General features: G+C 38.7%; 1 protein-coding gene and 1 pseudogene across 2 annotated transcripts in view; one reads left to right on the forward strand and one right to left on the reverse strand.

The window, feature by feature from the left end:
* Window positions 1-9,923: 9,923 nt before the first annotated feature.
* Window positions 9,924-10,484, reverse strand: LOC309626260 (10 kDa heat shock protein, mitochondrial pseudogene; annotated as a pseudogene). Its single transcript has one exon. The product of its transcript is annotated as a 10 kDa heat shock protein, mitochondrial pseudogene (transcript).
* Window positions 10,485-10,487: 3 nt separating this feature from the next.
* LOC309619725 (uncharacterized protein) overlaps window positions 10,488-25,989 on the forward strand; it is a 72,180-nt gene continuing 56,678 nt past the window's right edge. Inside the window, exons 1-5 of the mRNA XM_082375303.1 lie at window positions 10,488-14,895; window positions 18,308-18,503; window positions 21,718-21,845; window positions 24,333-24,442; window positions 24,647-24,843. Of these exons, the coding sequence (XP_082231429.1) occupies window positions 18,314-18,503; window positions 21,718-21,845; window positions 24,333-24,442; window positions 24,647-24,843 (625 nt within the window). The 5' untranslated portion in view covers window positions 10,488-14,895; window positions 18,308-18,313. The remainder of the gene's footprint in view (window positions 14,896-18,307; window positions 18,504-21,717; window positions 21,846-24,332; window positions 24,443-24,646; window positions 24,844-25,989) is intronic.

The raw sequence follows: 25,989 nt of genomic DNA on the forward strand, positions 1-25,989 counted from the left end.
TACATAAGGCAACTGCTAACAGCTATAAAAGAGGAAATCAACAGTAACACAATAATAGTGGGGGACTTTAACACCTCACTTACACCAGTGGACAGATCATCCAAACAGAAAATTAATAAGGAAACACAAGCTTTAAATGACACAATAGAACAGATAGATTTAAATGATATTTATAGGACATTCCATTCAAAAACAGCAGATTACACTTTCTTCTCAAGTGTGCATGGAACATTCTCCAAGATAGATCATATCTTGGGTCACAAATCAACCCTCAGTAAATTTAAGAAAATTGAAATCATATCAAAAATCTTTTCTGACCACAATGCTATGAGATTAGAAATCAGTTACAGGGGAAAAAATGTAAAAAATACAAACACATGGAGTCTAAACACTACATTACTAAATAACCAAGAGATCACTGAAGAAATCAAAGAGGAAATCTAAAAATACCTAGAGGCAAATGACAATGAAAACACGACGATCCAAAACCTATGGGATGCAGCAAAAGCAGTTTTTCTAAGAGGGAAGTTTATAACAATACAAGCCTACCTCAAAAAACAAGAAAAATCTCAAATAAACTATCTAACCTTACACCTAAAGGAACTAGAGAAAAAATAACAAACAAAACCCAAAGTTAGCAGAAGGAAAGAAATAAAGATTAGAGCAGAAATAAATGAAATAGAAACAAAGAATACAATAGCAAAGATCAATAAAACTAAAAGCTGTTTCTTTGAGAAGATAAACAAAATTGATAAACCATTAGCCAGACTCATCAAGAAAAAGAGGGAGAGGACTCAAATCAACAAAATTAGAAATGAAAAAGGAGAAGTTACAACAGATACCGCAGAAATACAAAGCATCCTACGAGACTACTACAAGCAACTCTATGCCAATAAAATGAACAACCTGGAAGAAATGGACAAATTCTTAGGTATAACCTTCCAAGACTGAACCAGGAAGAAATAGAAAATATGAACAGACCAATCACAAGTAATGAAATTGAAACTGTGATTAAAAATCTTCCAACAAACAAAAGTCCAGGATCAGATGCCTTCACAGGTGAATTCTATCAAACATTTAGGGAAGAGCTAACACCCATCCTTTTCAAACTCTTCCAAAGAATTGCAGAGGAAGGAACACTCCCAAACTCATTCAATGAGGCCACCATCACCCTGATACCAAAACCAGACAAAGATACTACCAAAAAAGAAAATTACAGACCAATATCACTGATGAGTATAGGTGCAAAAATCCTCAACAAAATACTAGCAAACAAACAAACAAAAAAAAATACTAGCAAACAGAATCCAACAACACATTAAAAGGATCATACACCATGATCAAGTGGGATTTATTCTAGGGATGGAAGGATTCTTCAATATATGCAAATCAATCAATGTGATACACCATATTAACAAATTGAAGAATAAAAACCATATGATCATCTCAACAGATGCAGAAAAAGCTTTTGACAAAATTCAACCCCCATTTATGATAAAAACTCTTCAGAAAGTGGGCATAGAGGGAACCTACCTCAACATAATAAAAGCCATATACGACAAACCCACAGCAAATATCATTCTCAATGGTGAAAAACTGAAAGCATTTCCTCTAAGATCAGCAATGAGACAAGGATGCCCATTCTCACCACTATTATTCAACATGGTTTTGGAAGTCCTAGCCACGGCAATCAGAGAAGAAAAAGAAAAAAAAGGAATACAAATTGGAAAAGAAGAAGTAAAACTGTCACTGTTTGCAAATGACATGATACTATACACAGAGAATCCTAAAGATGCCACCAGAAAACTACTAGAGCTAATCAATGAATTTGGTAAAGTTGCAGGATACAAAATTAATATACAGAAATCTCTTGCATTCCTATACACTAATGATGAAAAATCTGAAAGAAAAATTAAGGAAAGACTCCCATTTACCATTGCAACAAAAGAATAAAATACCTAGGCATAAACCCACCTAGGGAGACAAAAGACCTGTATGCAGAAAACTATAAGACACTGATGAAAGAAATTAAAGATGATACAAATAGATGGAGAGATATACCATGTTCTTGGATTGGAAGAATCAATATTGTGAAAATCACTATACTACCCAAAGCAGTCTACAGATTCAATGCAATCTCTATCAAATTACCAATGGCATTTTTTACGGAACTAGAACAAAAAATCTTAAAATTTATATGGAGACACAAAAGACCCTGAACAGCCAAAGCAGTCTTGAGGGAAAAAAACGGAGCTGGATGAATCAGATTCCCTGACTTCAGACTATACTACAAAGCTACAGTAATCAAGACCATATGGTACTGGCACAAAAGCAGAAATATAGATCAATGGAACAGGATAGAAAGCCCAGAAATAAATCCACACATATACAATCCAGTGATCGTTGACAAGGTTGCCAATAATACACAATGGGAAAATGATACTCTCTTCCACAAATGATGGTGGAGATAATAGATAACCACATTTAAAAGAATGAATTTGGACCTTTTTCTTACATCATAAACAAAAATCAATTCAACGTGAAATAACGATTTAAATGGGAAACCTGTAATTGTTAAACTCCTAAAACAAAAGATAAAGAAAAAGTTTCACAATGTTGATTTTGGCAAGGTTTAATAGCTATGACACCAAAATCATAGGCAACAAAAACAGAAATAAATAATTGGGACTACATCAAACTATAAAGCTTCTGTACAGTGAAGAAAATAATCAACAGAGTGAAAAGGCAGCCTATTGAATAGTAGAAAGTATTTCCAAACAATATACTGATAAGGGGTTAACCTCCAAAATATGTAAGAACTCTTACAACTAAATAGCAAAAAAACTACTAACCCAATAGAAAAATGGCCTAAGAACTTAAGTAGACAGTTCTCCAAAGATGTACAAATGGCCAACAAGTATATGAAAAAATATACAACATCACAAATTATTAGGGAAATATAAATCAAAAGCACAATGAAATATTACCTTATACCTGTTAGAACGGCTGTTATCAAAAAACAAAAGACAACAAATGTTGGTGAGACTGTGAAGAAAAGAAAACTCTTGCACACCATTGGCAGGAATACAAAATGTCTCAGCACTATGGAAAACAGTGTGGTGTATCTTCAAAAAATTCAAAGTAGAGCTACCATATGATCCAGCAATCCCACTTCTCATTATTTACCTGAAAGAGTTGAAATAAGGACATCAAAGTGGTATCAGCAGTCCCATGTTCGTTGCAGCACTGTTCACAATAACCAATTGTTGAAACATCTAAATGGCCATAAACAGATTAGTGGATAAAGAAAAGATGGTATATGCATACAATGGAATGCTATTTAGTCTTTTAAAAAAGGAGGAAATTTTGCAATGTGGAACAACATGAATGAATCTTGAGGACATTATGAAATGTCCAGTCAAATGAAACAATCCAGTCACAGTGAGGCAAATATTGTATGATTCACTTACATGAGGTATAAAAATACTCAAATTCATAGAATCAAAGAGTAGAATGGTGATGCCATGCACTGTAGGGAAGGGGAAATTGGAAGTTACCAATCAATGGGTGTAGAGTTTCAGGTGAGCAAGAGGAATACATTCTAGAAATCTGCTGTACAGCATCGTTCCTATAGTAAACAATAATGTATTGTACACATAAAAAATGGTAAGAGGGTAGATCTCATGTTAAGTGCTCTTACCACATAAAATAAAATTTAAAAAAATGAAATGTAGAATAGGTGTTATGGACTGAACTGTGTCCCTCCCCTGAAAATTCTTATGCTGAAGCCCTAACTCCCAATGTCACTCCCGTTGGAAATAAGGCCTTTAGGGAGATAAGGTTAAATAAGGTCATAGCCTAGGGCTGCAGTCTGACAGGGGTAGTGTCCTTATAAGAGAAAAAGAGAGCTTGAAGCCCTCTCTTTCTCTCTCTCTCTCTCTCTCTCAATCTCTCAGCAGACCCAGAGGAAAGGTTATATGAAGACACAGCAAGAAAACAACCATCTTCAAGCCAGGAAGAGAGACCCCATCAGAAACCACTCTGACAGCACCTTGATCTTGGGCTTCTAGCCTCCAGAATTGTGAGAAATAGATGTCTTTGTTGGTTAAGCCAACCAGTATGTGAAACTTTGCTATGGTAACTCAAGCAGACTAATACATAAGATACAAACAATAAATGCTGGAGAGGGTGTGGAGAAAAGGGAACCCTCATGCATTGTTGGTGGGGAGTGTAAATTGATACAGCCACTATGGAAAACAGTATGGAGGTTCCTTAAAAAACTAAAAATAGAGCTACCATGTGACCCAGCAGTCCCACTACTGGGCATATACTCAGAGAAAACCATAATTCAAAAAGATGCTTGCACCCCAATGTTCATTGCAGCACTATTTACAATAGCCAGGACATGGAAGCAACTTAAATGTCCATTAACAGAAGAATGGATAAAGAAGATGTGGTACATATATAAAAAGGAACGAAACTGGGTCATTTGTAGAGACGTGGATGGACCTAGGGACTGTCAGACAGAGTGAAGTAAGTCAGAAAGAAAAACAAATATCGTGTATTGACGCATATATGTGGAATCTAGAAAAATGGTATAGATCATCCTATTTGCAAAGCAGAAATAATGACACAGACATAGAGAACAAATGTATGGATACCAAGGGGGAAAGAGAGGGTGGGAGGAATTGGGAGATTGAGATTGACACATATACACTATTGATACTATATATAAAATAGATAACAAATGACTGCATACCGTATAGCACAGGGAACTCTACTTAAGGCACTGTGGTGAACTCAATGGGAAGGAAGTCCAAAAGGGAGGGGATATAGGTATATGTATGGCTGATTCATTTTGCTGTACAATAGAAACTAACACAACGTTGTAAAGCAGCTATACTCCAATAAAAATTAATTTATAAAAAAAGATAAGCAGGAAATTTGGTTACTTCATACATAAAAATTGTGAGGTTCAATTGTCCCTGGAACTAATTTTGGTTCCCTGATAATAACTGGATTTTCTTGGTCAGAGAAAAAGCAGCTGACTCTGAACTTTAGTCCTATTTCAAAGTAGCCTTGCTCTACTTTTACTTTTAATTTCACTTATATTAATAGGAAATAAAGTTTCCAGTATTTTTCCAAAATGGACACCAGAATTTTACATTCATAAACAAGGTGAAGATAAAATTTAAATCTTATCGTTTACAAAAATTAATCAGAGAGACTGAGATAGTTAGAGAAGGCAGGAGGAGAGAATTCTTGAGTCCTTGCCCAACTTGTCTCAATTCAGAGTTGAATATGGTCCCACATTCTATTTACACACTGACTGGTCATTTTAGGATCTAAGCCTTTATTCCTGATAGCTTGGATAATACTCTAATTTTAGAGCAGACTTTAAATTGTCCAGTGACCCCTTATAAGAAATCAAATTCTATTTGCTGGCAAAGAAAGATGAGTAATGGCCATACCATTACTGTGAGGTGAGTGTAAATTCCCACTTCAGCCTCTCTGGATGCCTTGGATGGAAGGGTTCCTTGTTACTGCTGGGTGGGGGTGGGTCCCATTAGTCCTCCACTGATAACAACTTGTCTATAAAGTGTGGGAGTGCCTAGTTACTTTGACCCACGTGCCCGCCCCTGACTCCAGTGGGAGATGATCTATTTACTACCAGGTGGTGGTGGCGTTGCCTCTTCTGATACCATGCCAGTGAAGAGAGGAAGGCCAACTTGTTACTATGCAGTATTTATTTCTCCTTCATTTTGAAGAATAATTTCAGTAGATACAGAACTCTAACTTGGTGTTGCTTTTTCTTTCAAGATTTTAAATATTTCACTCCATTCTCCTCTTGCTTGTATGCTTTCAAGCAAGAAGAAAAGTCTGAAAAGTCTGATGTAATTCTTACCTAGTGCCTCTATGAGCAAGGCATTCTATCCCTCTGGCTCCTCTGGCTCCTTTCAAGATTTTCTCTTTGTCTTTCATTTTCTGCAATTTGAATACGATGTGCTTTTCAACTTGAGAAGTTTCTACTGACACACCTCCAAACTCACTGAGTCCTTCCCAACCATGTCCAGTCTATTGATGAACCCATCAAAGTCATTGTTCATTATGTCATCATGTTTTTGGTTTCTAGTATTTCCTTATGATTCTGAGAGTTTCCACTTCTCTCCTTATATTACTCATTTGTTCTTTCATGTTATCCTCTTTTTCCATTAGAGCTCTTAACATATTAATCATAGTTATTTTAAATTTCCTGTCTGACAATTCCAAAATTTCTGCCATGTCTGAGTCTGGTTCTGATACTTGATTCGTCTCTTTAGACTATGTTTTTTGCCTCGTAATTTTTTCTTGAAAGCTGGCGTGATTTAATAGGTTTAAAGGAACTGAGGTAAATATGCCTTTAGTGTGAGGTTTTATGTTATCTGTCTAGAGGTTAGGTTGTGTTTACCACTTGTTGTGGGTGTGGTGTCAGGAACTAAAATTTCCTTACTGTTTTTGTTTTTGTCTCCCTGTTGTCTTTTGGTTTCCCTGGAGAACTTTTCTACTACCATCTAAATGTGTATGTCTCCCCAAAATTCATACGTTGACAACCTAATGCTCAATGTGCTGGTTTTTGGAGGTGAGGCCTTTGGGAAGTGATTAGTTCATGAATGCGGAACAATCATGAATGAGTTTAATGCCCTTATAATGAGGCCCAAGAGAACTCCCTTGCTATGGTAATTATATTTTTAGTCTTCTGAGGAACTTTCATACTGTTTTCCATAGTGGCTGCATCAATTCCCATTCCCACCAACAGGGTACAAGTGTTCAAAAGCTATACTTTAAAAGTTTTTATCTTGCATTCACTTTAAAAACATTGTGACTGTGTAAATAATTCTGGTGGACATTTTTCATTCAATAGTTTAGAGATGTTATTCCACTTTCTCCTAGCTTATATAATTTCTAGCAATGTTTGTTTCCAATCCTAGTTTTTGTTCCTCTGTATGTAATATTTCTTTTTTTTCACCAGTTGTCTCAAGATTTTCTCTTTATGCTTGGTTTTTATTGCTAGTCTGTGAGGTGCATGGCCATATTTATCTTATATTTGTTTTCCTTAGGGTTCTATGAGCTTTTGATCTGCCATTTTTTGTGTTTTATTAATTTTTGAAAATTCTGGGACATTTTCTCTTCAAACATTTTTTCTGCCTCTTTCTTTACTTCTTCTACTTTTATTTTTTTCAATTATGTGCACAATAAACCTCTTGGCATTGTCCCGTGAGACATCTTCAGCTATTGAACACTCCATTATAATTTTTTTTCTCTTTATTTCTGTGTTTCCATGTGGTTAATTGTTATCAATCTATCTCAGTTTCTTTGATCCTTTCCACCAATTTGTCCACATCTTTTCTGTTAATTCCATTAAAATAAGTCTTAATCACTGATACTGTGCTTTACTCTTATAGGATTTCCATTTAACTCTATTAATAGTGTCCATTCTTTAAAAAAGTTTACATATTTTCATGTGTGTTATTCACCTTTCCACTGGATCCTTCAACATAATAATAATAACGATTTCAAAGGCCCTGTCTGATTGTTTCAACATTAGGTTTATCCCTGATTTTGGTTCTGCTCCTTGTCTTATCTCATTATAATGCATAGTTTTAACTGGTATGTTTTTTTTGTTTGTTTTGTTTTTTGCTTGACTCCATATTTATTGTATGCTTGGCATTGTAAAAAAAATTGGATATCGAGATAATAATATTTATGTTTGAAAAATGGCACACCTCTTTTTCAGTTAGGATGATTGTGGGGGGCATTGATTCAATGTAGTAATTCATCTGTGCTGGGTATTGTTGTTGCTATACCTACATCAAGTACACTACAAGCTTCACACTCCTCCAGTGGAATTCTACCATTACACTGTTTGTAATGGAAGGCCTGAAGCACCAAAAGATTTTCTTAGTATTCCTGTCCCACCCTCAACTTTTAGCAGACCCTGCATACTTGTCTTGTAGGCAGTCTCTCTCTATGCTCTTGACATATTCCAATGGTAGACTACTGTTTTTGTTTTTGTTTTTTTGTTTGTTTACTCAATGCAAGGTTTTGTTGAATGCCTGCATACTCCTAGGTTCTCCAGGTATTCCTGCTGCACCTCAAACCTCGAAAACCCAGTCAGCCTGCCCAACCAAGGGTATCCATATCTCCTGCCCTACATCTACTATTTCTTATGAACACCTGATGGAGGTCAGTGGAAATTTTTTACAAGTATGTGTGGATTCCTCTTATGCCAAGGTTTCTCAGGGATTCTAGCCCTCATTAACTCTTCAAGAAATCCATTAAAATTTTATTAATTTATTCTAATCTCTATAATCAGATAAAGGTTTAAAAAGTTTATGTGGCTTCTCTTCTCAAAGGAGATTGCGACCCTTTGGAATTCAGTTTATCTTCTTGCCTTGTGACCTCACCTGTGATAGATTTTAAAAACCATGATTTTATAGATTATATGGTCCTTTCTTGTTTTTCAGATTGGAGCAATATTCTCTTGAGGCATTTTGCATTCTTAGCAATTTGGAACATGGATCTCATTTATCTTGATTAGTCACTCTAGCTTTACCAGTTTTATAAAGAACCAACATTTTGGATGCTTTGATTCTCTTATTGTATATTGGTTTTCTATTTCATTAAGTGTGCTTTCATTTTTATTTTGGTTTCTTCTACTTTCTCTGCATTTGTATCACTTGTAGAGATTGATATTTAGCTTGTTTTCTACTTTAATTCTTTACTAGCTTATGCCTTTAAGGCTATGAATTTCACTGACATTAGTGATTTAACTGCATCCTGAAGGTTTGATATATAGTATTATCAGTATTGCTCATTTTAAAATATTTTATGTTTTTCAAAATAAAATTTTCTTTGACCTATAGGTTATTTAGAATTATAATTTTTAATTTATATATATAAGACTCTCCAGTTATCTTTTTGTCATTGTTTTTTAACATTGCATTATTGTAAATTGGTATACTCTGCTTGACTTTAATTCTTTAAGTTGAAAAAATATGTTTTATACAGTGTTTGATCATAGTTATTAACATACAAAATATCCATTTGTTCAATTTATTAATTATCCCCTTCAAATCTTCAATATGATTACTGATTTTGTGTGCTTGTTCTATCAATTAATCACAGAAGTGGGATAAGTGTGTCCTTAAAATTGTGATCTTGCCTATTCTTTTAGTTCTGCCCATTTCCTCTTAATTTATTGGAAGCTATATTATAAGGTACATAAAAATATAACAATATTATGTCTTTCTGTAAAACTGAAACTTTCATCAATTTTCTGTATGACTACAGACAGGCTCTTTTGCCCTTAAAGTCTATTTTTATATGCTGCTATATATTACATGCACACACTATAATTTGTTTTCATGTGACACTTGTAAATACTTTTGTTTTTATATTATACTAAATTTTTTGTTTTCTATAATTTTTTTTATTATTTGTATAGTGTATCAAATCCCCTTTCTTTATGTTTAACCTTCCATAGGCTTATATTTTAGATGTGTCTCATAAATAACATATGCTTTAATTGATATTATGTACCTAGTATGCATTATACCTGTTGCATTAATTTCATTTCTATTTACAACATTACTGCTTCATTCGGTTTTGTATGTTATATTGTTTTACACTTTCCTTGTGTTCCCCCTATTATGTATTTCTTTTTCTCTCACCTCTATCTTCTTTCAGATAGACTGAATATATTTTATTCCTCCATTTGTCTTCTATTTGTTTAGAAGTTGTTAATTGAATTGAGTCTGTTGTTTAACTCAGAAATTAAAACATGCATTCCTAACACATCATGATTTTTTTTTTTCATTTATATACTTTTATTTGGGAATGTTTAAATCAATACAGAGAAAACTAAATTTCAGAGACACTCAATATCATTAGTTTGGATATCATTACTTTATTATAAAAGAAACACGGAAATTATTTACAGGATGAAAGATTTCAGAACTTCAGTGGCAGCTTCACGTGATGCCATTGGGGGAACGGGCAGCTTCACGTGATGCCATTTCAATAGTGACTTATTTTAGTCGACATATTTTCCAAGAATGTCACCATCTCTAAATAAGAAATAATCCTTGTCATCTAGAACTACTTTGGTGCCTCCATATTCTGGGAGAAGAACTTTATCTCCAACTTTCACACTAACTGGTTGAATCTCTCCACCCTTTCCTTTAGAGCCTGATCCAACAGCTACTACCATTGCTTGCAATACTTTTCCTTGCAGTTTTTCTGGAAGCATAATGCCTCCTTTGGTTACAACTTCGGGTGCACTACTTTCAACTAATACTCGGTCAAAGAGGGGAAGAAACTTTCTAAATGCCTGTCCTGCCATGACTCGGGTTGCCGCACTTCGTACTCTCGCTCTCTGGCCGCCGCCGCCGCCGCAAAGGAGAGATCCTCAGTCCGACCCCCCGGCCACGTGAACTCGAGCCACATCATGATTTAAAATCATCAATGCCTTTATTCTGCTTCCAAAGAAAACAAGGTCTGAAAAGCTGCATGTATGCCCTTAGGACTTGTATGTTATTACTTTAGCCAAAATATTCCTCCCTGCTCCCATAATGTGGCAGTAATCCTACCTTTTCATGATGATCAAAGCCAATTATCATGATAAACTACTAGTATGTTTACTATTTCCTGTGCCTGCTGCTCTATTGGCACAAGATGCCCAGAGAAAACAGGCAGCAGCTATAGCTTTAGGGTTAGTGGCGCCCTTAGTGTGCCCCCTGGAGGAAACAACACCTCTCTAGGAACCAGGACCTCTAGAACCACAAGCCTAGATTTTCAAGGTCAAGGAGCACAAACTCTCCCAAAGAAGTCACAATGAATGATACTGAGGGCCATTGGCCTCCAAATCCATGTATTATGCCTATTGGGTACACAGCACCCTGTAATGACTTTGGGCTTAAGTTATTTACCACATCAGACAATGGTGCCCATCCTCTCAGAGTCATGGTCAAACTGGCCTCTTAACTGCCTCTATAAGAGCGTTCCACAGCTCTACTAGGCAAACAAATTCTGAATTAATTGTGCGATTTGTGGTACAACAAGTGGAACTCATGTCACATGATTTTAAGCTCATTCTGTATTGTGTAAGTGGCCAAACTCATCCCCAGGAATTGAAAAAAAGCTCATCTTGGGAGGGATGTGTTGACGTCCTGCTATGGTCTTAGCCAGCACAGAAAAGGAGCCAGCTGAAAAGCTACAGCTTTAAAAAGAGATTTACACGTTTTCTTCCAAATGTGGCTTCATTAGCAAGCAGACTTTCCTTTGTTTTCTTATCATTATAACGTACTGGGTATATGCAAAGGGCACAAAATAGGGAGTAGAATTCAGCTGAGTATATTGAAGAGTTGGGAATACTTTGAAAGAGAGAAAGTTTGTGCCTAACCAGAGTAGTTCCTTGTCAAGTAACGGTTGCAGTTTCTATTTCCCTCACATCCAAGTAAGAACCAAGACAAAAGAAGGTAGCAGTTTAATTGATAGACATCTAAACCACTTCTCATGCAGGAATTAGGTGGGCCAGTATTATATAGTTTAAGATTTGCACTTTACTCCTACAATTGTGATATGACTATTAGGCTCCAATATTCTTAAAAAGTAGTGGAGGTGAGTGAGAAGGTAAATACTCCTGGTGAAGTATGTGTAAATCCAAAAAAATTAGAGGAACGGACAACACTGAATGAGACCTCCATTACGGTGAATGAACGCACAGACACTTGGGGCTTTCAGTTTGTATTAGATCCTGCTTTCTCTTTTCAGGTAGCTCTAATGGACACCTTCCCCCCAACCCCTACCCAACAGTATTAAAGTCTGTGAACTTTGATCATGTGAACTCTCTGACACTCCAAAAATAATAAAAGGAAACATTAAACCAGAAATAACTTTTTTCCTTTTATAAATGGGATCTAAAGAGAGTTTAGCTTGAACACTATCAGTTCAGCAGTGAAACCTGACACCCTAGTGACAAATTAAACATTCCTCAACATTAAATGGACCATCCCTGACAAGTGCTGGAGATGTATAAAGGAGGTATACACATACATATGTCTTCACCACACCAAACCAGATGCAGAAAACTGGAATTTCAGTATTCCCTTTTCCTCATGTTCCAGATACACTAAGGCTGAATTTCCTCAGGTGATACACTTCCACTCCAACTTGTGAGTAAATTGACATATTTATTATAGCCAAATAAGCATCAAGGTCTACTGCCTTACATTTTGTATAGTCTTGAATGCCTATTCTTTTATCTTGTTTATTTCTGTTCTCTGCAATATCCAAGGTGCTTTTAGTTTTGCCTCGTTTTTACAAACATTAAATATCCAAGGCGCTTTTAGTTTTGCCTCGTTTTTACAAACATTTTGTCACAGTGGCTACTCTCTCCAATTCTAGACTCCCCAAGCCTAAGAATCTTATCCCCAAAGGACTATTTTTCCTTTGTACCCACGTTTTCCTCACCTGATGAACTGCACTCATATTTCTGAACTGAAAGCGCTTCAAGTTTGAGCTGTTTAGAACTCTGGTCCATCCACAGCTGTGGTCTTTCACTAAACTCTGAGTAGCAGTATGTGAAAATGAGACTCTTCTTCTCAGAATTTTCACTAGACACAAAGCTGAGTACACTAGGTGACAAATAAGCACAATTTCTAAAACAAGATGCTAGACCACTTTTTCTGGAGTTAAATAAATAGAAACTGAAAAAAACTTCATTTCAGTTAAATCAAGTCTCATTGACTGCCTTCAGTTTAGGAACCCATTTTAATCATTCTTCCTTTTCCAATATTATTGGATTTTTCCTGAAGCAATTACAACCATGGAAGCTGGAAGTGAGACTCCAAATGTATTCTACCCCTTTGTAAGTAATGATATATATCATGTTTCAGAGCCAAACATACCTAAGTGGCCTTACAGTCTTCATCTTGAAACACACATCTTTATACCCTCATTGACAACAACAAAAAGTTAATGAAAACAGAAGACAGGAGATCAAGAGAGTCAGAAGAAGACCAAGAGTGATACAGAAAAAGAGAGAAATGTCTTGGATCCAGGTAACTGAGAAAGGATTAACTTTATCTGGCCTTAGGTCATGTGCTCAATCTCCCCTTAAATCAATCTCGGTGGCTCAGGAATTATGGGGTCACGGTAATTTTTCCAGCTTGGGTTCAAGTCTTGAATCTGCCAAGTTTCAACTCAGGAGTCTAGAAAAATCTGTCAATATTTTGCATATACTTTTAGAATTATAACATGCTTTGCACCTTCAAATATGGTATCATTCTATCTTACAGAATAAACTTAGGGCAATCTGGCTAAGGATTATTATACTTTTCTAGCTGCTTTTGAAGCTAGATAAGTCTGCATATGGAATATGTGTCAAAGCACTTGCTCTTGGGGAGTCTTGGCCATAGAACTTTGAGACTATACTCTCCCTGTCCTTGCTTTCCCTCACTACAGTCTGAAATACAGGTGTGGTAGTGAAACCCTGCTCCATAGGGTTAAAAACCTGTAACAGAAACTGGTGACTAACAGAAATTCTTGAGCTCATCTTACAGAACAGCAGATAAGGGAACAGATCGAAAATCCCTCCTCTTGTAATACAACAAAACTGGCTGAAACAAGGTGAAACCAATACGGCTGATCAGAGTCTGCACAGAATATACTTGCTTGTCCCATAGGTGAATTTTGTCATCACAGCCCCAAATTCTCCGACCTGTTTCAAACCAAATCTCCCTGAATTTGCACAGGCGTCCCATGAAGAAGCATGCAACTCAGATAAGCCTGCACAGAACTCCAATTACCTTACCTTTTCCCCACCTCCGATCACCTTTCCCCAAGGTCTAAGACCACCTTGCTTCTTTGTCCCCTAAATATTCTAACCACCTCTCCTTCTGGGAGGCAGACCTGAGACTTGTTCTCCTGCCTCTTCACTGGGTTGCCTCACAAATAAAATTTTTCTCTGTTGCAAACCTCAGCGTCTCAGTGTTTTGGCTTGCAGCCCCTCGAGCAAAAGAACCTGGTTCCCTAACAGCAGCAGTCAAGTTTTTAACTTGTAGGTAAGTACAATGCCTTAAAGGATACAGAACAGGATGGAAGGAATCTGAATCAACTCTCAACCCCCAAATTTGCATCCACCCTCAAATTATAAACAGTCCTCCCCCCAACCCCCAACCCCTAAATCTGGATGCACCCTAGTAAAAGAAAGGAAAAGAAAAGCTGTAACAAAATAATAGTGAATATGTCTGGGCTATAAAATCATGGATTTTATACACACACGTATTTTTCTTGCTAAGGAAAAAAAACCACCGCGGTAAAAAAAAAACAAAAAACCCCGCTTTTTTAAAAAGGAAAGAGAAAGGAAATGAACAAATGAAACATTTTTCAAGTGAAGAAAAATTAATAAAGAAATCCCTTCTCTCACAAAGACGCCCCTGAGAGAGAGGCTGTTGAACTCTCTCATCCTACCATTACTTGGGCCACGTTCACCATGGGGTCAAGGACACCTAAGCCACCTGTGGAGAAGGGACAAAGTTGGGTTTACCCAGCCAGGTGTGGAGGAACCCCTCCCTGTCTCCCTGTCTTTCCCCGACTTCATTCGGGTTCCTGCTTCCATTAAAAGAAGGAAAAGAAAAAAAAAGCCGTGTCCTTATGATGTCCTTTCGATTTCGGTTTTGTTTCTCATAAACCCGACCCATAACGGGATGGCTTTTGATAATCGGCTGGCTTTTCAGCTTCTAAATAAGAGTCGGTTTCCGGAGGAGCCAGATGCAGAAGGAGCCAGACGCAGGACGAGCCCTAGGGGCGAGCCGGAGCAGCTAACTTGACCCCGGCCGGCCGCAACCGCGCCACGTAAGTTTGCTGCTAAACTTTATACCTTCCAAGCACATTTCCGTTAAATAACAACAATAAATCCCCCCGCGCAGGTTCCACACTGCAGGAGGGGAGGCCGCGGACGCCTGCGCGGCGCGGAGGGTGTGCGGCCCGGCCGGCGCGTTGCTTGGGCAGCGCAGCGTCTCCTTTTGGATCCGGGGCGGCCTCCAGGCGTGTCGCCGGGATGCACTCTCCTCCTCGAGCATCTACGCAGGACTGCAGCAAGAAGCCCTGCATGGGAGAGGGAGGAGTGCATGCTATATCTTCTGAGGAAAGGGGGCTGAAGTCCTTTTCAGAATTGAAGGCCCAAACTCCCGGCCCCTTGCAGGGGCGCTGGGTGCGGTCTCTTCCTCTAGCCCCCTCCTCCCCTCCTCGGACACATCCTGACTGCGCCTCGCTGGGCACTGGAGAAACAGGGAAAAGATGGTCCTTGACATAGAGACAATTTAAATCCTAAACTGACCCTGCATTATTTTTGACTTAACATTTGATTTTCCGAATACTACAGAACTGTGTTATACGGAATAATTCAATCTCACTCTCACTAAAAAAAAACTATTAATAATAACTGTTAAGGTCTAATCATGTTTGTTTATCATACATTGTTTTTCATGTGTGGCCCAAACATTAATTGCATCAGAATAATTTCTGGTACTTGCTGAAAATACAGGGGTTGGGGTATGTTAACTATTCTCCTGAACAGTAACCTTTGGAAACTGTTGCTTGCCTTCTGCCATCTAGTAGCACTATTCTTTTCCACTTGTTTAGTTTTGAAGTTAAAAGCTTCTGGTTTTGGTACCTCAATATACTTTGAATTAAAAAAGAATCTTTGTAGACACATTGACTTACACAAAGCTTTATCAGTATTCAATCTAAGAAATAAGCTCTACAATTTCTCTTGCTTACAGCTATTCAGCTTAAAAATAAAACAGTTATTTTACCAGCAAAAGTGAGTTTATTTGGGAATAGCAGAGGAATTGCAACTTGGGACAAGCAAGCTATAGAAAAAGCCACAGGCAAGTCCAACAAAGAAGAACCTTATTTTATAGAGAAAAGGAAGGGGCTGGGAAGGGTGGTTTGTAAAGAAAAGTCAGAGTTCAGGGTGATGACAGATTCTCATTGACTGAGTTGCCGGGTAGTCAATTCTTGTAGGAGATGCAATGTACACCTTTTCCTATAGGGGACTGTCGTTGATGACTCCTTCCTGTTGAAGATTTTTCCCCTGTGGTCTGTAATTGACAATTCTTCTTGTAACTGACCTCCAGGCAGTAGTTCTGCATGAGAGCTCCCCCTTCTGGCCTGCTGACTCCATGTCAGTGAGGTTTCCTTGTGATGGGGATGGGTTGGGGGCACGGCGCGAGCTTGTGGGATCTTAGTTCCCTGACCAGGGATGGAACCAGCGCCCTCCTCAGTGAGAGCTCGGAGTCTCAACCCCTGGACCACCAGGGAATTCCCCAGGTTTCCCTTTATTAATTTTCACATAACACAGCAGTAAAAGGTCATGTTTTACTCCCCCATCTCTGCTCCCAATCCACTATAGAAAAAGAAAAGAAATTGTACAGAGGAAGGCTGTTAAATAAATTCATGTTTTTCTCTAATAAAAAGATTTTAGATACAGTACCTTATATTTCTTGGCAATTTGCAGCTTACAGAATTCATTGACACATTATAACGCAATGTCTAATTGCTGATTATTGAAATAGTACATGAATCCAGGAAATTTTTTTTTCCATAATTGATAGCCTATCTGTTACCAGCTATACAGTAATGAATCAGGCAAGAATTGTTGCTTTACCTATAAACTGATAAGAAAATGCAGGCTGTGGAGGTAACTTCCTTTTTCAAGGTCTCAACAGACAATAAGTGACTTAAACCCTCGGGTTTGAACCCTGGCAGCCGGACTCCAGAACCTGTACTTTGACATCCCAGGGCAGCTCTGAGTTCCTCCAGCCTGACTCCTCCTTCTCAGCTGTTATCACTGGTCCTCCCCTACCTGCTCATCTTCCTCATGGGCTGTGTCCTCCCACTTGCTTGCAACCAGGGAAGGAAGTGTAACTGTTTCAGGCCAAAGCTAATCCTCCACTTTCATTCAGAAATTACCCTCTCTGTCTTCAGAGACACTTAATTTTAAAACAATACTTATATAGGATTTACTATGTACCAGCATAATTTTAAGAGCATTGTAAGCATTATGAGATATTTAACCCTCCTAATGACCCTAATGACAGACTGAATTTTACTTTTAGGGTTACCATTTTACAGAAGAGAAATCTGAGGCACAGAGAAATTAATCTTTCCAGTCGTCACACAGCTAGTAAAGTATGGGCACATGTGGACGTTGCTTAGTATTGTCTGGGAAAATAAAGGGACAGTTAAAACTCTCTGACTGCTGTCTGTCTCTTGAGATCATGAAACACCCAATCATTGTGACGAAATCATTTAAAGTAGAGCCTGGCCCAGATGTGAGACTGTGACATAGGTAGGCAGACCTTAAAACACCCTGGTTGCTTGCCTCTCTTCCCTGTCAGCTTAAATAATAAGAAATGTCCTGTAATTTCAGTTAATAAATTAATTCTTGCATGCACAACTTTATTAGGTACCTTTAAGGTCTGTCCTATTGTGTTTGAGGGAGAGCTACATTCTTTGTGTCTCCTTTCTCTTGCAGTAACTCCTCTTCCAGCCTGCTCCCAACGATTCAGTGCATCTGTCCTCATCAAGGTCACCAATCACATTCATTTTTCCTTTGTTGGCAAGTTTTTCCCTGATTCAACTCTATGTGAATTCAACCCCCAACACTCTAAACACCATTCCCTCTCATTTCCTTCTGATCATTTACTATCCTCTAATATACATACATGTATTTTGCTTTTCCACTTTCTATATTATCTGTCTTCTCCACTAGAATAGATCTCCATGAAGCAGGGATTTGTACTCATTTTGTTCACTGTTTGATACTGAGCCCCTAGAACAATCTCCAGCACATGGTAGGTTCTCAATAAATATTTGTGCAATTAATGAGTGACCAAATCATTCTGGAACTCCAGAAATCGTCTCTGGTCACTCCTCATCTCCTTCATGTCCCATTCTGCCTCTACGTACCCCCAAAATGTTAGTGTTCTCATGGCTCCATCATCAATGCTTTGTTTTCTCATTCTATTCGCTGTATGCATCACATGGATAAGGTTGCTTTAGGGTTCATGTAAGGAGCAATAAGATGATGTACATAATGTATCTGTACAGACCTTGGCACACTAGGCTAAATACTCACCTTTTAGAAGCATACAAAACATAGAAAATTGATGTATAAGTTCCAAATGCAGAAGCCTGATGTGCATCGTGAGAGATAACTTGTGGATCTTGTGTTTTACTGAGTCGTTCCTCTGGGTTACAGCTTCCCATGGAGTCTGGATCCACCATAATGGACCCCATCTGTCTGGTGGAAAACCAGAACAATCAGCTGACAGTAAATCCAAAAGCACTGAAGATTCTTGACCAGATTTCTCAGCCTGTGGTGGTGGTGGCCGTTGCAGGGCTGTATCGGACGGGAAAATCCTTCCTGATGAACCGCCTGGCAGGGCAGAACCACGGTAAGTGTCGTTCAGTGTTGTTCAGGACCATTTGCTTGGAAGCAGTGATAACACAGGCTGTGGACCATCCTCCTCTAGTGTCATGTTAAGAAAGAGTCTAACCCCTCCCGCTGAAGAAAACTTCTAATTCTCACCACCAAATTTATAACTTCAAACCCGTCTCCCCACAATGTTCAGTAATTTTGTCCAGTAATCAAGTGTTCCCAACCCCATGGAAACATCCACCTCATTCGTCCTGGTCCCATCCACTGTCATCTGCTCAGGGGCTCATCTTCAACAGTTATTCCCTTCCTTCCTCCTTCCTCACTTTGGCTTTAAACCAAAGTCATTCCAAGCAGCACACAAATATTGTTCAACATGTCTTATTTTCAAAAAGGGATGGAAGGAAGAACAGACAGTAAAATCCCTATATCCCATATCTCAGTGGGGCTACCATGCATTCTTTTTGGCTTAATTTCACAGCAAAACTTTGATAAACTGCACCCCTTCGCTTTCTCTAACTAGTCTTTTGTAATACGTGAACTCTAAAACATATGGAAGAGTGCATAAAAATATATATACATGTAATAAAGTTGATCAATATGAAATGATCATCTGTTCAATCACCGCCCAGATCAAAAAATAAAACATCACCAATACCCCAAAGCCCAAATCACACCCTCTCACACCCTCACTAGAGCTCACCAATGTTTTGATTTTCATGGTGCATTCTTTCCCTCCTCCTATTTAAACATGGTTTTACAATCTATGTAAACATTTCTTAAAAATAGCTTAAACTTTATAGAGGGAATTTCATTCTGATATTCATTGGGATCTTGCTTCATATTCTCAATAAGAAGTTTGTGAGGTTCATCTAGTTTGTCATATGTGTCTGCAATTATTTTCACTCTTTTGTACTTTGCAGCTGACAGAGGATACCACAATTTATTCATCCATTTGTTGCTGATGAACAACAAATGGTGTTCTCATGATTATTCTTCCATCTATATCCTGGTGCACGTGTACACTAACTTCCTTATGTTAGACCCAGAAGTGGAATTGCTGAATCAAGAAGTATTTATGTCTTCAGCCTTTCTAGATAATATCAAACCTTTTAAGCTTTTTAAACCTTTTAAGCTTTATCAAACCTTTTAAAGCCTTTTATGCTTTATGTCAGTTTATATGCTTATTAGCAGTAATTTAAAATTATCCACATCCTTACAAAATTTTGGTAAAAACACTTCTTAACTTTTGCTGATCTGGTGTCTGTGTAGTTGCATGTTATTTGCCTCACTACAGATAAGCTTAAGCACCTTATCACATATTTGCTATTTGCATTTCCTATTTCAAAAGGGGTTTTTTTTTCCTACCAAGTTGCCTGACTTGTTTCTTATTGATTTTTAGGACAATCCGCCTATGTCCTGTTGGGCAGTTCTAAGAAGACCACACACCATTTCTTTCTTAATGCCTTCCTCTGTGGCCCAGCAGCTCAGCACAATTAGGGGGTAGAACCTCAGTCCACTAAACTCTAAGGATCCTTGGGAATATCTCATTGTCTCTCTCCCTCAAACTATCTCTGTCTCTGTATCTCTCTCTCCCCCATCTCTCTTTTTTCTTCCTTTCTCCCTCTCTCTTTTTTGCTTTGCAATCTCTTATTGGCTTCAAACAAAACATTTTATGTTTGTCTTTCTTTGAGAGGAACTTGATCACCAATCAGGGGAGGACACTTTTCCTTGACAGCCTAAATTAATAAATAAGTCATTTTTGGAGGGATTAAAGATTGGAGAACTCTAAGAAAAAGATACATACAAGGAGTTTCAACAACAATCTTGTTTTTCTACTTGAGATTACATCAGGTAACAAGGATGTGATTTCCCTTACTGAGGAAATACCTAACCTAGTTTTGTTTTAAAACACCTGAATTGTGACTCACCACCCCAGTCATATCACAGGAAGAACAAAAACAAACAAACAAACAAAATTAACACCCAAAGTCGGCTAGCAGAACCAAGTCACTACTCTTTCTGCTTGTGATGACTTCTTTGTCTGTTCTTTACCTCACATAACTTGCACTGATGAACTCCAGTTACACCTTGTCTTTTCTACCTGGGGAAGTTCAGATTTTTCTGTATTAATCAGCAAGCAGTCAAATACCATCACGATGTAGAAGAGTGCAGATCATCTCAGGTCTTATACCTTCTCTGAGCAGAACGTACAGGATGTGGCAATTGAGGGGCCTGAGCCATGCTGAACAATGCTCCCCTAGGTATTTCATCATATCCATTTCCATTCTCAGTTAAAGGGAGCATTGGCATATGGCATATGGTCAATATCTTGGACTGTTGGACGAGATACATTACCTGCAGCTTCCAAAGCATATATCTCATATCCTCTTCCCCTGTGGGCTTAAGCCTTTGGAAAGAAAAGCAAGCAATTCTCACAGGTCTTTTCTGCTTTCCCTTCTATTATATCACCACATGAGTCAATGAACAAAGAATTCATCATTTTTTGAAGAGGAGAACAGAAATGAGGACAATACAAGGAGGAAGTGAGGAAAAAAAACTTAAAAAGCTGATCTATCAGTCCACGTCCTGAAAGGACACAGATAATCCATTTAAAGGATAACTGAAGATGTTTAATGGAGGCACAATTACAAGGGCACAAGCAGGGCAAAGGGAACCAATGAAGGTACAGAGTAGCCAGAGAGTGGCAGGAACAATGGCCAGGTAGCCTTTATAACTCCTGTAGTGTGAAGAGGCAATGTGTAGATTCCAGAATGTGGCAGAGACCAGAGTTACTGGTTGGAGCTAAATGAAAGGAGATGTGACCAAAGTAGAGGGACAGAGACACTGGGCCACTGTGGCTCACCAGGGTGGACGCCAGGCTGACTTCTGATCTCCTGCTGGTACCTCTCACTGGCAAAAGTCCATCAGAAAGTGGAGGAGAAGGGAGCTCTTCAGTGGTGGATAAATATAGAAAGGTTAATAGAGCTAACATTATTTCTGAACTGTGACACAGTTTGAGCCATTAATATGAGGAGGTGAATAGGGGACACAAAGTGCTTCTTGAGAAGGTTCTGACTGTGTACAGAGGTTGGATTTTCTGTCCTTGTTGAAATGGAAGCACCTTCCTCTGAGACAGGCACTCACCTTCCGCCAAGTTTACCCAAAGTAACCGCTGGGCAGCCTGGACTATCTGCTCTTACTGTGTGCTGCTTTCTCCTCTTTCTTTGCAGGTTTCCGTCTGGGCTCCACAGTGAGGTCTGAAACTAAGGGCATCTGGATGTGGTGTGTGCCCCACCCCTCCAAGGAGAGCCACACCCTGGTCCTTCTGGACACCGAGGGCCTGGGTGATGTGGAAAAGGTAAGGCGGGGAATCCTCTATGCTCTTTTTTTTTTTTTTTTTTTTAAGAATTTCACTTATTTATTTATTTATTTATGGCTGTGTTGGGTCTTCGTTTCTGTGCGAGGGCTTTCACCAGTTGCAGCAAGTGGGGGCCACTCTTCATCGTGGTGTGCGGGCCTCTCACTATCGTGGCCTCTCTTGTTGGGGAGCACAGGCTCCAGACGCGCAGGCTCAGTAGTTGTGGCTCACGGGCCTAGCTGCTCCGGGGCATGTGGGATCTTCCCAGACCAGGGCTCGAACCCGTGTCCACTGCATTGGCAGGCAGATTCTCAACCACTGCGCCACCAGGGAAGCCCCAATCCTCTATGCTCTTGATACTCCACTTACACCTCAATTTCCCACCTCAATTCAACTTTTATAACATGTTCCTATAAACTGCAAATCCAATTATGAATAATGAGGCTAAATTCTCTTACCTTGAATTTATTCTTTAGTAAGATCAATACTTTCGTTATTGGGGATAGATCGCCTTATTTTTTTATTTTATTTTATTTATTTATTTATTTTTATTTATTTATGGCTGTGTTGGGTCTTCGTTTCTGTGCGAGGGCTTTCTCTAGTTGCGGCAAGTGTGGGCCACTCTTCATCGTGGTGTGGGGGCCACTCTTCATCGCGGTGCGCGGGCCTCTCACTGTCACGGCCTCTCTTGTTGCGGAGCACAGGCTCCAGACGCGCAGGCTCAGTAGTTGTGGCTCACGGGCCTAGTCGCTCCGCGGCATGTGGGATCTTCCCAGACCAGGGCTCGAACCCGTGTCCCCTGCATTGGCAGGCAGATTCTCAACCACCGTGCCACCAGGGAAGCCCGATCGCCTTATTTTTAACACTGGGGTGAAAGATACAAGTTAACAAATATTTATTGGGCATCTGAATTCCAGGGCTTTTCTCTCACAGTGAGTGAGGTATGGGCCCAGAGCTGAGTTGGGAAGATAAGAAATATGCAGTCTTATCAATACAGGGAGCCATGGACAAAAAAAGTGAGACCTTACCCCAGTTGTTCAGGTTCAGGAAGACATCCTGGTGGAAGCTATAATCCATGGAATCCACTGGCTCTACAGGTTAAGGTATATGGGGTTAGAGGTAAGAATCATGAAAATACGTTTTCAGTGAATAAACTATTTTTAAAATCTCCAGAAAAGCTTCCACTATACCAGGAACATTTTATTCTGAGTTTCGGGGCTCTGAAGATGAATCCTTCAATGAATTCTATAAAAACATGAGCTAGACCCACCATAAAAACGTAAATGGGATAATATTAGGTATTTTATCTTCACAGTGTTACTTGCAGTCTTTTCTCCTTATTTATATTAATCTGCATCTAAATTAAAGTAGTAGCAGTGAATCTTTGGCTTTCATCACTGCAGGCAAGGGTTGGGGCATGAATTAAGAAATTGTGAATTTAAAAATCCAGATTTAAAGTATTCAATAATCACCTCAGTGTCAGCCCAAGATGGCCTACTGATTCCTACTAGATTTTAGTTTGTATAATCTTCTTCTTTTTATCTAACTGCATTTGTCAAGGAACTAAAGCACACCATATTGCAAACTGATAGAGCAGAACTACTTGCTGTCCTTACTACATGTAATGTATTTTGGTAGTATATATAATCTATTCCAAAGTCACTCATGACTTGTCCTGAATCTCATTTTCAGCCTCATCATCTATTACCACATGGGTAACCACTACTTCAGTCAAATAAAGTAACCTTGTAATACCTCTATATGACCACACTTTCTGGCAATTGTGATCAGCTTCTGTGGGTCCTTCTACCTGCATGATCCCCAAAGCTCCACAAATCCACATTCTGTCAATTCTTTAAAGCCCAGCTATTTTCATCTTAATGCCATCGTATCACTGTCAGACATAATCACTTCTTGCTCTGAATGCACAGAGTACTTTTTCTGTTTTTTTGGAATTGCCCCTTTGTCTTTTACATGATAATATTTGGTTCCATGCCTGGCGGTTTATCATCTTGAATGTATTTATATGTTCCCAGGTATATCTGCCCCTCCATCTCTCTAGGGCAGGGACTCTCATATGAAACTCTATATCCACACAAGCAGATGCAATATCTGCTGTTTTCTAAATGCACAATGAATAGATGATGAATTTAATTGAATAGCACTAGTCCCTAATATAGCCCATGATCAAGAAAAAAAGTGCAAAGGAATCATGGCCCACTTATTACTGCATAACTTCTGTGTTCCAGGCACTGTATTAAACAGTTGACACATTTCACGTCGCTCACTTCTGTTAACAGCTAATGAAACTGAGGCCCTGAGAGGTGTCAGTGTCAACACCAGAAAGGTTTGCGTTTAGCACTGTCTTGAAAATTTATGTTATTTGCCTTACTGTTGAGTTACAGGACAGCTGTTATAGTCAATGAACAACTGAATGAGAGAATGAGGAGGAGCGTCCTCAGTCCCCTGCTGCAATGTGCTTTCTAGGGTGACTCCAAGAATGACTCGTGGATCTTTGCCCTGGCCGTGCTTCTGAGTAGCATCTTTGTCTACAACAGCATGAACACCATCAACCACCAGGCCCTGGAGCAGCTGCAGTATCCTTCCAGGAACTGAACCACCATGTTTCATTGAGTTTATGGGAATAGCAACTGACACTGTTTCTTCTTTCCCATGACTCCTTTCTCGTGGCTCATGAGAAGGGAAAATGGGGCAAATGGGAATGTTGATAAAACTTGTTCTGGGGTGAGACCTGGAAATTGTGTTGGAGGGCACTTCTTATTCCTTAGCTAAGATCCCAGCTACGTGACTGAACTAACAGAGCTAATCAGGACAACATCCTCTGCCAGCTCTGATGAAGTACAGGACTCAGCCGAGTTTGTGAGTTTCTTTCCAGACTTTGTTTGGGCTGTACGGGATTTCATGCTGGAGCTGGAGTTAGATGGATACCCCATCACTGAAGATGAGTATCTGGAGAATGCCTTGAAGTTGATTCCAGGTATCACAGCAGGGCCAGGGTGGTGGAAGGTTCAGTAGGAGGTGGGGTCAACAGAGGTCTGACATTCAGCACTTGATGTCGGTCTTGATTTGGGGTTGGATTGAGGCCATGCTAATGGTGCTTGGTGAATGGCAGGTGGGTGTGGCTTCAGTCATTATTGTTACTGGGAAAACCTCAGTGACCAGAGCTTAAGCTCACAGAGGAAATTTATAATCCAATATTAGACCAAGTGATTTTAGAAAAATGGACACCATGGGAAAAAAAGGCTCACATACTTATATTACATATTAAGTCTAAGTGCTTCTCCTTTCCTATTTGAGAAATATAATCCATCAAATTGGAAACACAGAATCACAAGATAAACAAAAGAACTAATTTTTGAAATACCTTTAACACAGTGTATCTTACCAGCATACATAGCTACATCCTTCATATTGATAGATAGGCTATTTATACAATAAAGAGTTCAGAAAAAAAAGCATTGCCATGTCCTTCCAGTAAGACTGTCAGATCCTTAATATGTTCTTCCTCATAGTATCACACTCTTCATTCTAGAACCTAACACCGTATATGTCATGTTAATATAATAAATTAGTTACTCAGATTATTATAGCAGAGAGGATAATGGGTGGTACCTAGAAGCAATATTCATTTTTTAATTTAATCATTTATTCATTGTTTCAATAAATATTTGTTGAACTACTGATATATGCCCAGAATCCCTTTGTATGATAGTCACGTCCAATGTAAAATGACGCAGAGGATGGATGAGGTCTCCTAGTTTCATTTAGGCTAATCTTACCATGAGATGGTGTACGCTAAAGTAATCTCCAAACATATTTATAGTATGTGTATGTATTTACTCTGAAATATAAATCTTCTCTTTACTGTCCTGAGTATCATTTGTCTTCCACGGGTTATTTTCTCAGCAATATCATAAATATCTTTGTGTCTACCATTACATTACTGACATTACATTACATTACATGCCATTTCTGACATAGGGACTATAATGTCAGAAAAATATTTCTGACAATTTCTTGGATGAATCTATCATTCAAGAAACATCTAATAAATAGTTGATCCACTGCCCGCCATGGAAGGGTAAGGAAAATAATCAGTAGTTTCTTCACTTGGAATGGATTC

Source organism: Balaenoptera borealis, assembly GCF_965194805.1.
Source record: "Balaenoptera borealis genome assembly, chromosome: 1".
In the NCBI taxonomy this organism is placed as follows: domain Eukaryota; kingdom Metazoa; phylum Chordata; class Mammalia; order Artiodactyla; family Balaenopteridae; genus Balaenoptera; species Balaenoptera borealis.